This window comes from Apium graveolens, chromosome 9 (genome assembly GCF_009905375.1).
Source record: "Apium graveolens cultivar Ventura chromosome 9, ASM990537v1, whole genome shotgun sequence".
Classification (NCBI taxonomy): Eukaryota; Viridiplantae; Streptophyta; class Magnoliopsida; order Apiales; family Apiaceae; genus Apium; species Apium graveolens.
Genome location: NC_133655.1, coordinates 288,658,778 through 288,672,480, shown reverse-complemented (window position 1 = coordinate 288,672,480; position 13,703 = coordinate 288,658,778). Strand labels below are relative to the sequence as shown.

The 13,703-nt window shown below is 36.1% G+C and overlaps 1 protein-coding gene and 2 pseudogenes across 1 annotated transcript; all 3 read left to right on the top strand.

Moving 5' to 3' along the window:
- The first annotated feature begins 31 nt into the window (after positions 1–31).
- On the top strand, positions 32–1,194 carry LOC141686559 (putative copper-transporting ATPase HMA5; annotated as a pseudogene).
- Positions 1,195–4,904: 3,710 nt separating this feature from the next.
- LOC141682465 (uncharacterized) lies at positions 4,905–6,535 on the top strand. The gene is made up of 5 exons (XM_074487162.1): positions 4,905–5,166; positions 5,246–5,483; positions 5,569–5,799; positions 5,883–6,002; positions 6,081–6,535. Exons 1-5 carry the CDS (start codon positions 4,925–4,927, stop codon positions 6,255–6,257), a joined length of 1,008 nt encoding a protein of 335 aa, XP_074343263.1. The 5' UTR covers positions 4,905–4,924; the 3' UTR covers positions 6,258–6,535.
- Positions 6,536–11,205: 4,670 nt separating this feature from the next.
- On the top strand, positions 11,206–12,470 carry LOC141686558 (multiple C2 domain and transmembrane region protein 7-like; annotated as a pseudogene).
- The last annotated feature ends 1,233 nt before the right edge of the window (positions 12,471–13,703 follow it).

The window sequence follows — 13,703 nt, the reverse complement described above, 5'->3', positions numbered from 1 at the left end:
CCTACTGCCGGGGGGCTATCTTTATTAAATTTATGTTTCATTTATTGGGATCAACACAGATTTTGCAGAAGCCAAATCGGAGTTCAAAGTTGAAAAAGTGAAGGAACTACTACAGGTAAATACTTGAAGTGCTTCAAATAGAAATTATGTCACAAAATATTACACTAGCTAGTTGTGCTCATGACTAGAGTCTAAACCGAAGCAAACCAGACGTACTTTATAGAGTAATATGTACACATAGCTTGTCTGACGTTGTTACTGCAGACCCCCGGCTTAATATGACAAAAGGCAATAATAATAACATGACAACAGTCTAGTCTGAGGGATATTATTTTTATTGGTTAGCAGTTAGCACCTTTTCAGCCTATTCATGTTGCAAAAATTGCGGCGTTAAGGTGACAATTACGAGCAAAGGTTTAAACAACAAAAATAAAGATCGCGGTGGCAAAGCATAAAGTTGACTAAATTCAGGGTTTAGTATGCATTCAAGTTTAATTCTGTCTTGTATATAGATTTTAGAGCATGAATTTTATTTATAGTACTACGCTAATGTGTATACCTTAATGGCAGGCTTCGGGACAAACTGTGGCAATGGTGGGAGATGGAATTAATGACTCACCAGCCCTGGTGGATTGAAATGGAAAATGGCGCTGATACAGACATTGCTACGGAGGCAGCTGACATTGTTTTAATTAAAAGCAACCTGGAAGATGTTATTACTGCCATTGATCTTTCGAGAAAAACCTTTACAAGAATCCGACTGAACTACATATGGGCCTTGGGTTATAATCTACTAGGAATCCCTATTGCTGCTGGATTCCTTTTCCCTGCAACTGGATTCCGCTTGCCACCCTGGATCGCGGGAGCTGCAATGGCAGCATCATCAGTCAGTGGGGTTTGTTGTTCTCTCCTGTTGAGGTACTACAAAAGCCCTAAGCACTTAGATTCACTTGAGATTGGTGGCATCACAGTTGAGTAATATAAGTTAATGTTATGCTTCATGTGTATAAGTGAACTGCTCTTTTACTTCAGTTAAGCTTTAAGATTGTGATTTTTATGTCTTTAATTATCTGTAATATAGCAAATAAGTTAGATTTGTAAACTCATCAGGCTTGCATGTGTGTGTATAATTGTAAATGCATAAATTATCAATTTGCAGAAATAGTACAAGGGATCAAATATCGTTTGGAACCTTCTTTCTTTATTTCTATCTCCTTTGATAATACACACTAGTACTATTAGTAGATTTGGTGCCTGTCTGCCTGATACATTATTTACCTGTAGATACTGCTACATTTTATGTGACCAACAATTGTACACTTTCTCACCAAACTGCATTTTAAGATTTATAAAAAAATCGGAATTTAAGGATAAGAAGATGGTCGTTTAAGTAGAAGTATGTGTGCGTGAATAGGATGTGTCTTAAAAATCTTGAAATTCAAATAATATTATTTACTGGTATTTGGATATGTAATTGTACAATTTTTTTATAATAGAGGTCCGATCATGGACAAACAATTGCTGAAGCATATCATGTTGATTTTTTTAATGTGTATATGTTGACCTATATTTGATACATACTGTGTAATTTTCCGTAATATGATATGTTATAATAATCACGTGCTCCAATAAGGTAATAACATGAACATTGAGTAAGACGTGGACAGTCAAAAAGCAAGCCAAATCTTTTTTACATAATTTAACTCCTCCTAAAACACATCCTTCCTTGAAGATCTCACTCAGAATCACTCTCCTTTCTCACAAGTTTAATATGGTCTACTTAACAAAAAGACACTAATGCCACCCTTTTGATAAAAGCCCACTTAAATTAATCTTCTCTATCTTTTCTTCTTCTCTCCTCATATTTACTTCTTGCGCCTCTCCCCATACTAGACATGCACAAAAAGCCCATCAGGTCGGGTTTTATCATGGCTTTAAAAAATCCGGTTTTTTTTAAAACGGATCGGGCGGGGCTTTCTTAAAAATCGAGCCGGACCGGGCTTCCTAAGAAATATAAGGCCCGTTTTAGGCTCGCGGGCCGGGCCGGATCGGGCCGAACCGGGCTTTATCCGGGCTTTTTATTTATATATTAAAAAAATATTTTAATATTTTATAACTCGAATTATGAGTAGTTTAAATACCGGAGAAAATAATATCTTGATATATCAGATAGAGTATTTTAGACACCGAAATAAATAATTATTTTAATATCATATATAAATAATCATATATACTTTAATTGTTTCTAATAGACTTAATTGCACGAAAATGGCCTCAGTTATAATATTTTTGCACAAAACTGGCTCACGTTTAATAATAGGCACCCGCATGACCCTTGTTTATATTTTTTAACGCTCGATTGCATTCCGTCTGTTTCAACTAACGGACGTTACATATTATCATTTTTAAAAATAAGCAGAGGGCTAAATTAGTAAAATCACAGTTGATACACACATAACCCCTGTATTATTGTCAAGTCGATCATCTTATTTCCCTCCAAAAGAAGTCTCACAATTCCCCCCAGAACCCTAAATCTAATCGTAACCGGGACTTCAATCAGAGCAAAATGGCGTGGAGATTGAGGCATAAGGAAGATTCAAACCGTACCACTGTCCAGAATATACCGGTAATTTCTATTATCCCTCTGTGCATGCATATTCTGTTGTAAGGGATCATAAATTTGGGGGTTTAAGGTTTATTGTATGTTAAGTACTAATTATTTGTACTAATTATTTGTTGTGTTCGATTGTGCAAACAATGGTAATGTTAATTTATTTAGTTATTAGGGATCATAAATTTGGGTGTTTAGGGTTTCTTGAAGAAAAAATGTTAATGTCATATGGTTTATTGTGTGTTAATTACGTCTTTGTACTGATTTGATTATTGTATGTTTCTTGAATAAGTGAAAATTTGTACAATTATTTGTTGTGTTCGATTGTGCATACAATGGTAATGTTAACTTATTGATTGATTTTTGGGTGATTTATAATGTCAGATGATGATCTTTTCTCAATTAAACTGTACTATGATGGTGAACTGCTAGATAACCCTAAGAGATATAATGGTGGCTCTGTTGTGTATGTTGATTTTTGTGATAGTGGTGCAATTAGTCTATTAGAGATTAAATCTATGCTTGTTGAAAGTGGATCAAAGGTTGGGTATGATGTAATATACAATAAGATACCAGGGACAACAATGGAGAATGGGTTGTTTGAGTTAGAGACAGATGATGATCTAATGTTAATGTGTATATTGATATCTAATAAGGAAAGACCTAAGACTAATAGGTATGTAGAGGTATTTGTAACTCAGCCTCTGGAGCCATTAGATGTTATTCCTAGCCAAGAAGAGATTAATATGGACAATCCCTTTGGACAATCTACACAACAAGAAATAGATGAGGAACAACAGTTAAGGGAATTGGAGGGTATTTATAAAGATTTTTCAGATCCCGAGGATAGTGATGAGTATGAATTGAATGTGAGTGACAGTGATGATGAGTCTTGGCACTCAGATGCCTCTAATAAGGATGAGAGTGATGATGATCTGGTGTTTGAAAATAATGTTGATAGAATGGTATTTGAAGATCATGACACCCCTGAAGAGCCTGTTAAGGATACAATGTGGGTACGGATGAGGAGAGTGTCTATGCTGGGAGTGATGATGAGAGGATGCCCCTAATTCTACAGATGAAGATGAGCCACATTTTCCAGAATTCAACGAAAATATGGATATGGAGAGACCTGTCTTTGAGCTGGGTATGTTGTTCAAAAGTTCCCAGATTTTTAGAAAAGCTGTAAGGAATCATGCAATCATGGAGAGAAGACCAATTGAGCTTGTCAAAAATTATGGAAGAAAAATAAAATATGTGTGCAATAAACCTTGTAAATGGACTGTTTATGCTTCTCCATTTAACAAGACTCCTACTTTTCAGATTAGAACATTGGTCAGAAAACATACTTGCATGCGTACATTTAAACAAAAACAAAAAAATTCAGTTTGGCTTGCAGAGCATTATGAGAAGGAAATCAGGATGAACCCTGGCTGGCCTGTTAAGGCTTTTCATAAAAAAAATATTCAATGACTTGAAAGTGGAAGTGTCAAAGCATGCTGTTTATAGGGCTAAGACTAGAGTACTGTTAAAGATCAATGGCACTCACAAAGAACAGTTTGGTCAGGTATGGGATTATGCATATGAAGTGAGGAGGGTTTTGCCTGAAAGCACTATTAAGATATTGTGTGAAGATTTAGAGTCAGGTGAACAAAGTGGGAGGTTTATGAGAATGTATATTTGTTTGGGGCCATTGAAGAAGGCTTTTGTTCAGTTCTGCAGAAAATTAGTTGGCCTAGATGGTTGCCACCTTAAAGGACCATTAAAGGACCATTTGGTGGGCAACTCTTGGCAGCAGTTGGGGTAGATGCCAATGATGGCATGTACCCAATTGCATGGGCAGTAGTGGAATCTGAAACTACAGAATCCTGAAAGTGGTTCATGGAGTTATTGAGCCAAGACTTGAAGATTCAAAATGATGCAGAATGGACCTTCATCTCTGATAGGCAGAAGGTAAATATTTTTGCACAATTTCAAAATATGAATTATATGTACATTGATGCAACATAGTAATTATTTGTTATGCATAATGTAGGGACTTATAAATGCACTGGAGGAGGTGGTACCAAATGCAGAACACAGATTTTGTGTTATGCATTTGTACCAAAATATGCATAAAGAATTCAAAGGTGTGGCATTGAGACAACTCCTTTGGAAGGCTGCAAGGTCTACCACTGATTGGGAGTTCAATTTACATATGAATAAGATGAAGGAGGTATAAATGTCATTATACTTGTTTAGGTAGTTATCTTTAACTTTATCTTACATATATTTGTTTTTTCATAGATTGTTGTTAAGTGTCATGAGTGGTTAATGGCCAAGCCCAAAACACAGTGGACAAGGGCAGCTTTTAGAACACATGCTCACAGTGATATGTTTGTTAACAATCACTGTGAGGTGTTTAATAGCTCTATAAGAAAGTTCAGGGACTTACCTATCATAACAATGTTCAGAGATTTGCACAAGGTTGTGATGAAAAGAATCCAAGTGAGGAGAGATAAGTTGGCTTCAAGAGAAACAATTATTTGTCCTAGTGCCCTTAAGAAATTAGAAAAGTAAGTACTTCTTTACTGAACTAGTCTAAGCCTTACATTACTATCATTTTCTAATATTTCTGTCATGGCTTATATGTAGAGCAATTCAGTATGCTGGGAATTGTGCAGTATCATGGTCTGGAGCCACCAAATATTTGGTAACTTGCACAAATGGGGGTCATGAACTAGTGGTTGACCTACATAACAGAACATGCACTTGCAGAAAATGGGATCTCACTGGGATCCCATGCTATCATGCTTGTGCATGTATAGCTATTAAGAATGAACCATGGGAAATGCATATAAACAACTGTTATAGCAAGGAAGAGTACATGAAGGTATGTATTTTTCATAAATAATTAGTACTCCTTATTTGTTCAACATCTATATAATTAAAAACTAAGTATATTATTTGTTCAACAGCTATACAATTGCACACTGGACCCCATTGTGGGGCCTGAATTTTGGCAAACAAGTGCTGAACCAAAGCCCTTACCCCCAAATGTTAAGACCCATGCAGGAAGGCCAAAGAAAAAAAGGGTGACAAAGAATGATATCCCTCCTGATGCCACAAAACTAAGCAAGGCCGGGACAATTGTGAATTGTCATTATTGCAAAGCAAGGGGTCACAATGCTAGGACTTGTGTTGCCAAGGTAAACTTAGATTCATGAAATATTTTCTTGCAATTTTAAAGACTTAATTTCAAGACTTACTTAGATTCATTGAAAATGTACAGAAAAATGATGCAATTAAAAAGGCTGCTAAGGAAGGAACTGTGCCTAATATAGCCAAGTCAACTTGTGTGTGCAAAACATGCAATAAACCTGGTCATAATTTAAGAACTTGTTCAGTTAAGGTACAAGTGTGTATACTACAGTTTATGTTCTTAAGATAATGATTTGTGCTAACTTGCTTTTATTCAATTAATTCACAGAAACAAATGGTGCAAGGGGGCAATTCTTCTACAAATCCATCAACAGATCAAGACCAGCAAAGAATACCTGAGATGATGCATCAACATGAAGACAGACAGATTCATGGAACCCAAGGAAGCTCAACCTCTGCATTTCAAGAACAAACCAGGAAAAACACCCCAAAGAGAAAGAGATAAATGTCATGTTTTATGGTTTATGTTGTGTCCAAGAAGAATGGTGGTGTAGTAGCAATGTGGGTGAACATATTTATGACTGTCTTATTTTGTGGTTGGGTCTGGTAGTTAGCATATGGTATGGCTAAACTTTTAATTTCTTTTGTTTGCCATTAAGTTTGTTGGGCATGTAATAGCTGGTATTAAAGGCTTCAAGCCTTCCTTTTGTCAACTGGTTTTTGGTTATCAGGACAGACTATTGTATTGCCAACAATGTCGTATGTTGGATTTATGATATCTAATCAAACACTTTTATGTCTTTATATTACAGTTAAGGTACTTTTATATTGCATTAGTTGGTATAAACATGTAGTGATAGGCTAACAATTAATTCATAAACATAAACCATTACATTAGACTTTATTACAAGATTTAAATTTCTTCTTTGACATCTTCAACTGCTGGTACATTCCAAACAAAAAAGAAAAACATAAACACTAAAAAAAGGCAGACTAATTTCCATCTTTTAGCTTCCAATTTACTCTTCTCCACTTCAACTTGTAGCACCCTGCATCTTTGGCAACCATCAACCCATCTGAAAAACCCACAACCTCGACTACCAAGAACACAACCAAGAAATTTTCGCCTCCCATTTGCCTCTGTTCTAGCAGTCCTCTCCACAGCCCAACCTCCACAAAAGCATTTGTATGCCATGGTATTTGTCTGAGTAGGTTATTTAGGATGGGAGTGTAAGTTGTTTAGGATGAGAGTGTTTATTTTAGGTTTTGTATGTATTTATATAGAGATACATCTCTCTATTCTAGGATAATAGCCGTTGGAAATTAATTTTTCCAAGTTTACCCTTCTTATTTAACGTCCGTTAGTTGAAACAGACGGAATGCAATCGGGCGTTAAAAAATATAAACAAGGGTCATGAGGGTGCCTATTATTAAACGTGAGCCAGTTTTGTGCAAAAATATTATAACTGAGGTCATCTTCGTGCAATTAAGTCTTTCTAATATTATGATATATTATTTTAAAAATCATAAAAAGTATTGTATATTTTCAAAAATTTATATAAAAAATTGGTTTTTTAATCGGGCTTTTCAAAAAGCCCGGGCTTTTATCCGGGCCGAACCGGGGCCCATACATCCACACTTCTCTCCATGCTCATTATATTTAAAATTTTCTTGCTCATTTTACTCATTCACTTAGCCTGTACTCTTGAAAGAATTCAACTTCCAAGACTTTCTCTAACCTTTCTTTGTTTCAATAATGAGGTTCCATCTCCTGTTTTTTTGTGTGTTTATAATCCCGAAACTGTTTAAAATAGTTCTAAAAATTGCAGCAAAGTTCAATTTGAGTTAAAAAGTTCAATATGGAACTAAGATCTTTCTTACATTTTCAAACACGGTCTTCACGAAAACAACATTCCTGCTCTCGGAGTTGAACTTTGTGTATATCTTACTCTCCCCGTACTTGCTCTATAGTGAATATGCATTTAGTATGATTTTCTAGGAAACATATTGTTAGGACCTGTCCAGGCCCGCTCTTTGGATATATATATATAAAAAGAAACGAATTCTTTTATTGATAAACACACAACTAGGTGGTATTCGAGAGACCACCCACTCTCCACAAACACACATAAGTCAATCTTATTTCTTCCTTCTCTCAAACATATAAATGGCTTCCCTATTTATAACCCCAATCTCAACTCACAATCCCTAAATTAAAGCTAAAATATTATTATTCCCACCAAATCCTCCCTTTGAAATCCATAACTGATGCACACACTAATTATTCAGATTCGTAACTGATTTAATATTTATTCTATTTATTATGTTTCCTAACATTACCCACCGCCCAAACTTGAACCTTGTCCTCAAGGTTCAAATGAGAAAATTGTTTCATTCTTTCTTTTTCCTTTTCTTTCTAATCCAGAACCCCTGCCTCTCCGCCAATAATTTTCTATATTCCTCCCAGTTACAAGAAGGCTGCTGACATTCCCCGCAATAGTCCAAGAACAAAAGATCATTTCTCAAGTATACTACAGCCGACCATACCTTCTTAGTTGGCGTTGAGAGGTTTACTAATTCAAAATAACTGTCAAAATAACTTTCTGCCTTCAACGACCCACCTTCAAGTTTTAAGCCTTCGAATATTTCAAGTCTTTGTGATAAAGAGTACATGGATGAGCTTGGAGGCGATGAGACATCAAACAAACAAGTCTCTTATTCTTTGTTGTTGCCACTATTAGAATTTAATGGAGTCTGCCCTAAAACCTCCAATACTGGTGGTTGCTGATGAGACCTTTCATCTTCTTGAAGTTTTCCAAAATCAATTTTTTGAAAATCTGATTTAAGTTCTCTATCATTCGCTTTTACTCCCTTCAGCTTCTCCTCAGTTTCGTGGACCGACTTCTTGGCCTGTTCCAAGCCTTGAGAATCCTCACAAGCAGACGAAAATGGTCCAGTAGTCTTGCGACTATAGTTGTCCATTTTTGCAAGTATAGCAACCATACCTTCTTTGAGGAAAGAAATGTCATTTTGAAACTTTTCAATATCCAACTTCAAAAATTTTGCTTGCATCTTTACAAAAAAAAAAAAAAATCCCTGGAAGTCGTCGATTCGATTTTCAATTTATTTTGCACTTGTCGTTGCCCCAAGAATAGAGGTGCTCTGATACCACTGTTAGGACCTGTCCAGTCCTTATATTTGTATAAGAAACAAATTCTTTTATTGATAAACACACAACTAGGTGGTATTCGAGAGACCACCCACTCTCCACAAACACACATAAGTCAATCTTATTTCTTCCTTCTCTCAAACATATAAATGGCTTCCCTATTTATAACCCCAATCTCAACTCACAATCCCTAAATTAAAGCTAAAATATTATTATTCCCACCAAATCCTCCCTTTGAAATCCATAACTGATGCACACACTAATTATTCAGATTCGTAACTGATTTAATATTTATTCTATTTATTATGTTTCCTAACACATATTATATGTGGATGTGAGAAAATTTTAGAAAAAATGAAAGTTACTCACTAAACAACCTCTGCCACTTCTCATTTATTTCATAATCTACTTATCTGGTAGATGTACTTGATGACAGATCTACTCTTAGTGGTATCATTATTTTCTTTAGTCTTTTAAAATTTTCATATATCACTTAAATTTTTCTTATAACAACAATATAATTGGTAAAACTGTATAAAGAGTACTTTAAAGTTATGTTCTTTTTGTTCAGATTAAAGGACCATAGCTTTCTTTTTGTTATTGTATCATCATCTTTCTCTTTTTACTTTTTGGGACACTGTACTGATTTGATACATATCTATTTAGTTGAGCTTAAGTGAAGTTTAGAACTTGTAATCATGTGTCATTACCGGTAATTAAGGATTGTATCTTTAAACTTCATGCATGTGAATTAAAGTTATAGTTTTTTTAGTTTTATAAACTCATTTTTAAAGTCTTGGATCTTCCTACGAGGTGGTGACACATGGTTCCAAAAAAGTATTGACCTGTTTGTGTATCTGAATCTTACTCAAATTTGAAAGAGTTGTTTATTTTAATGACTCTGTTCCAAAGTAAAGATCTTTCATTTTGGTATTAGCAAAATTTAAGCAGAGACACTGTTTTGGTTTTGTATTTTGTTGGCCATTATTCTCAATGTGATTTTTTTGAAAGAATTTTTATTGTAATTTAAGCTAAATCTACTAGCCTGGATGCATCAATAAACGGTTTATGACATAATCTCCCTGTTTCATCTGGCTGTTAGAAGGTAATATCAATTTGTAAGCTAAAACAAGTGAATTGAGGTCAAAACCGTTGTATTCATTTTTGCTAACCTTTGTCAACTTGTTCTTGCATGATTTCCGCGATCTGATGGGAATTTTTTAAATGTGGTTGGTGCTTTATCTTATTATAGATGCTAATTTTTTCTCGCAGTGGCTGTTTTGTGATGACCATTTTTATCTAGTAGTATTAGAGATTCTGAGAACTAGGTGTGCAGTACGCTTCAGCTGCTGTGTATTCTTCTGGTTGCTTCGTTTTTTAATATATTGAACATTTATAAATTTAGGAGGTGTAGCTAGGTTAAAGACAGGTCATTGAAATGTTTTAGACTGTCCGGGATCTTAGAAGTCCTTTAATTGTCCAGTACTACCCCCGTTCTGCAAGCCTTGATAGTTTAAACAGAAATTACAGCAAATATGGTAGTACTAATAAGCAGGGGTAGCTAGTTGCTGGTGTCTTCTCCCTGTTCTACAATTAGTCTATCGTTATATCCTTAAGCTATATCTGCAAGACCGATCGCAGCTCCTAGTTAATTAAAGCGATACTCAATAAAAATTGTGGGGTTTGCTTGTTATCTCTAAATTACAATTAGCATAATTTGATAGGCATTGGCATCTCTACAATGTTGTACCCATTTTTTTAGCACTAACAATGATGCCCTTCATACTGGTTCCCCTCGGGCATGCAACATTATCTTCAATTGTCTATTCCTTGAATTACATTGTTTGATCAGTTCTTTTCACTTTTCAGGCTTATGTTTTTTGTTAGACTTTTAAATTTTTCCCGTACCTTTTCAGATTCTTCAGATTACATCCCATCTCCAACAAAGTTGCGATGAACAACCTTAAGCTTGGAGTTGACGTAGCAAGTGCCCACAACCTTCTGCCAAAGGACGGGCAAGGCTCATCCAGTGCTTATGTTGAACTCTACTTTGATGGCCAAAGGTACCGCACAACCATCAAAGAGAAAGACCTTAGCCCCGTATGGGATGAAAGCTTCTACTTCAACATCTCTGACCCATCCAACCTTCAAAATCTAACTCTTGAAGCGTACATTTACAATAATATCAAAGACGCCCAATCACATTTGTTTCTTGGAAAAGTTTCCATCAGTAGGACTTCCTTCTCTATCAGTTTATGAATCAACAAAATATGGGGTTCTGAATATGAAAGCTGAACCACAACCTCCAATACTTGTCCACATGTACTCTGCAGCATCTGTGCCACCAGTTGACTATGCACTTAAAGAGACAAGCCCATTTCTTGGAGGAGGACAAGTTGTAGGGGGTCGAATTATTCATACAGACAAGGCTGCTTGTACTGATGATCTTGTTGAGAAGATGCACTTTCTTTTCGTATGAGTTGGTTAAGGCTCGTGAACTTCCCGCCATGGATATTACAGGAAGCCTTGATCCATATGATGAGGCGAGAATAGGAAATTATAAAGGTATCACAAGGCATATGGAGAAATAGCATATCCCAATGTGGAATGTTGTTTTTTCATTCTCAAGGGAGCGAATGCAGGCTTCTGTCCTTGAAGTTGTAGTGAAAGACAAAGATCTGCTGAAAGATGACTTTGGTGGCCTTGTAAGGTTTGACTTGAATGAGGTTCCTATTCGTGTTCCACCAGATAGTCCGCTGGCTCCCGAGTGGTATCGACTCCGGGATTAAAAAGGAGAGAAAATAAAGAGTGAACTGATGCTTGCAATGTGGATTGGTACCCAAGCAGATGAAGCCTTCCCTGATGCATGGCATTCTGATGCAGCAACGCCTATTGACAGCTCCGCAGCTGCCTCAACACTAATTCGCTCAAAGGTCTATCATGCACCGCGATTATGGTATGTTCGTGTTAATGTTGTTAAGGCACAGGATTTGGTTCCAACAGAGAGGACTCGCTTCCCTGACATATATGTAAAGGCACATGTGGGGGGGCCAGGTTTTCAAAACAAAGACAGTTCAAGCAAGGTCTCTGAATCCTCTTTGGAATGAGGATCTCATATTTGTTGCTGCTGAACCCTTTGAAGATCATCTGGTTCTTACTGTTGAGGATCGTGTAGGTCCTGGAAAAGATGAGATTTTTGGGAGGGTTATCATCCCATTAAACATGGTTGAGAAGCGTGCTGATGACCGTATCATCCATTCTCGTTGGTTCAATTTGGAGAAACCTGTTGCTATAGATGTAGATCAGCTAAAGAAAGAGAAGTTTTCGAGCAGGCTCCATCTACGAGTCTGTCTAGATGGAGGTTACCATGTTCTTGATGAATCTACTCACTACAGCAGTGATCTTCGCCCGACAGCAAAACAACTTTGGAAGCCATCTATTGGGGTTTTGGAACTTGGTATCCTCATTGCTGTTGGACTCCATCCCATGAAAACAATATATTATTTTTGTTCTTTTTCTACCTACTGGCCAGAATCTTTGTTATCGTAAAACCTAATTAGCCTAAAGTTTTTTCTGTTTAGCAGCTGAAGAACATTCACATGGTTCTTATCAAGCTATCTCCACTAAGGCAAGTGCATTATTTAAGTTGTTAGAGTATCTTTGTTTTATGATCTTGTGATTTTATCTTCCTATTTCTATTTCTCTCTTTTCTCTGTTTTGGCCTGTTGATATTCAATCAGCAAAATCAGGAGACTGAAGAAGTTTTTTATTTTTTCTGCATTGCTCAATATAAAGAGCTAATATAACAAACTGAAAGATAAGGATAAACCTTATCAGGAAACTGTTCCTAAAAATAATCAACAAGAAAAGAAAACACATCAACGACATCTAAAAGGACTCGGTCAATGACCAATTATTTAGCAACGACCTAAGGCATATTTCTAACACTCCTCCTTGCCTTGGTAGTAGCACAAACCTAATTTGTTTCTTAAAATTTCAAATCTAGCTTTTGGAAGAGCCTTGGTGAATATATATGTTGTCTGATCCTCACCCCTGCAATAAATCAATTTAACTTCACCGTTCTTTTGTTCTTCTCGCAGATGATAAAATTTGATCTTGAAATGCTTTGTCTTGCCATGAAAAACAGGATCATTCGAAATGTCAATTGCAGCTTGGTTGTCGACATTAATGGTTGTTGGTTCAGTTTGCTCCATGTGTAAATCTGCAAGTATTTTTCTAATCCAAATTGCTTGGTTCACAGTAGCATTAGCTGCTACATATTCTGCTTCCGCTGTACTTTGAGCTGTAACTTCTTGCTTCTTTGAGCTCCATGTAAAAACTCCAGAACCAAAACTGAAACAATAACCTGTTGTACTTTTCATTTCATCATCAGAACCTGCCAAATCACTATCCGAATAACCATTTAGTTTCGAATTTTTACAGGTTCTGTATTTTATACCATAATCAGTAGTGCCTCTGATATATCTAACAATCCGTTTGGCAGCTTGGAAATGCACTTCGCTAGCACAATGTTGGAATCTTGAAAGCAGACTTACAGCAAACATTATATCTGGTCTGGTGGCTGTGAGGTACATCAAACACCCAATAAGACTCCTATACTGGTTCTCATTAACTTTTTCTGCTCCATCTTTAGTGCTGAATTTCTCCTTTTGATTCATTGGCGTGCTAGTGCTTTTGCAATTTTCCATATGAAGTTTTCTAAGTATTTCTTTTGCGTACTTCTTTTGACTAATGAAAACTCCATCTTCATTTTGTTCCACC

Coding starts and splice junctions, on each gene's coding strand:
- LOC141682465 (XM_074487162.1), top strand. CDS start 4,925: ATGGCCAAGCCCAAAACACAGTGGACAAGGGCAGCTTTTAGAACACAT. Junction 5,484..5,568: donor GCAAGGAAGAGTACATGAAG/GTATGTATTTTT, acceptor TTTGTTCAACAG/CTATACAATTGCACACTGGA. Junction 5,800..5,882: donor CTAGGACTTGTGTTGCCAAG/GTAAACTTAGAT, acceptor GAAAATGTACAG/AAAAATGATGCAATTAAAAA.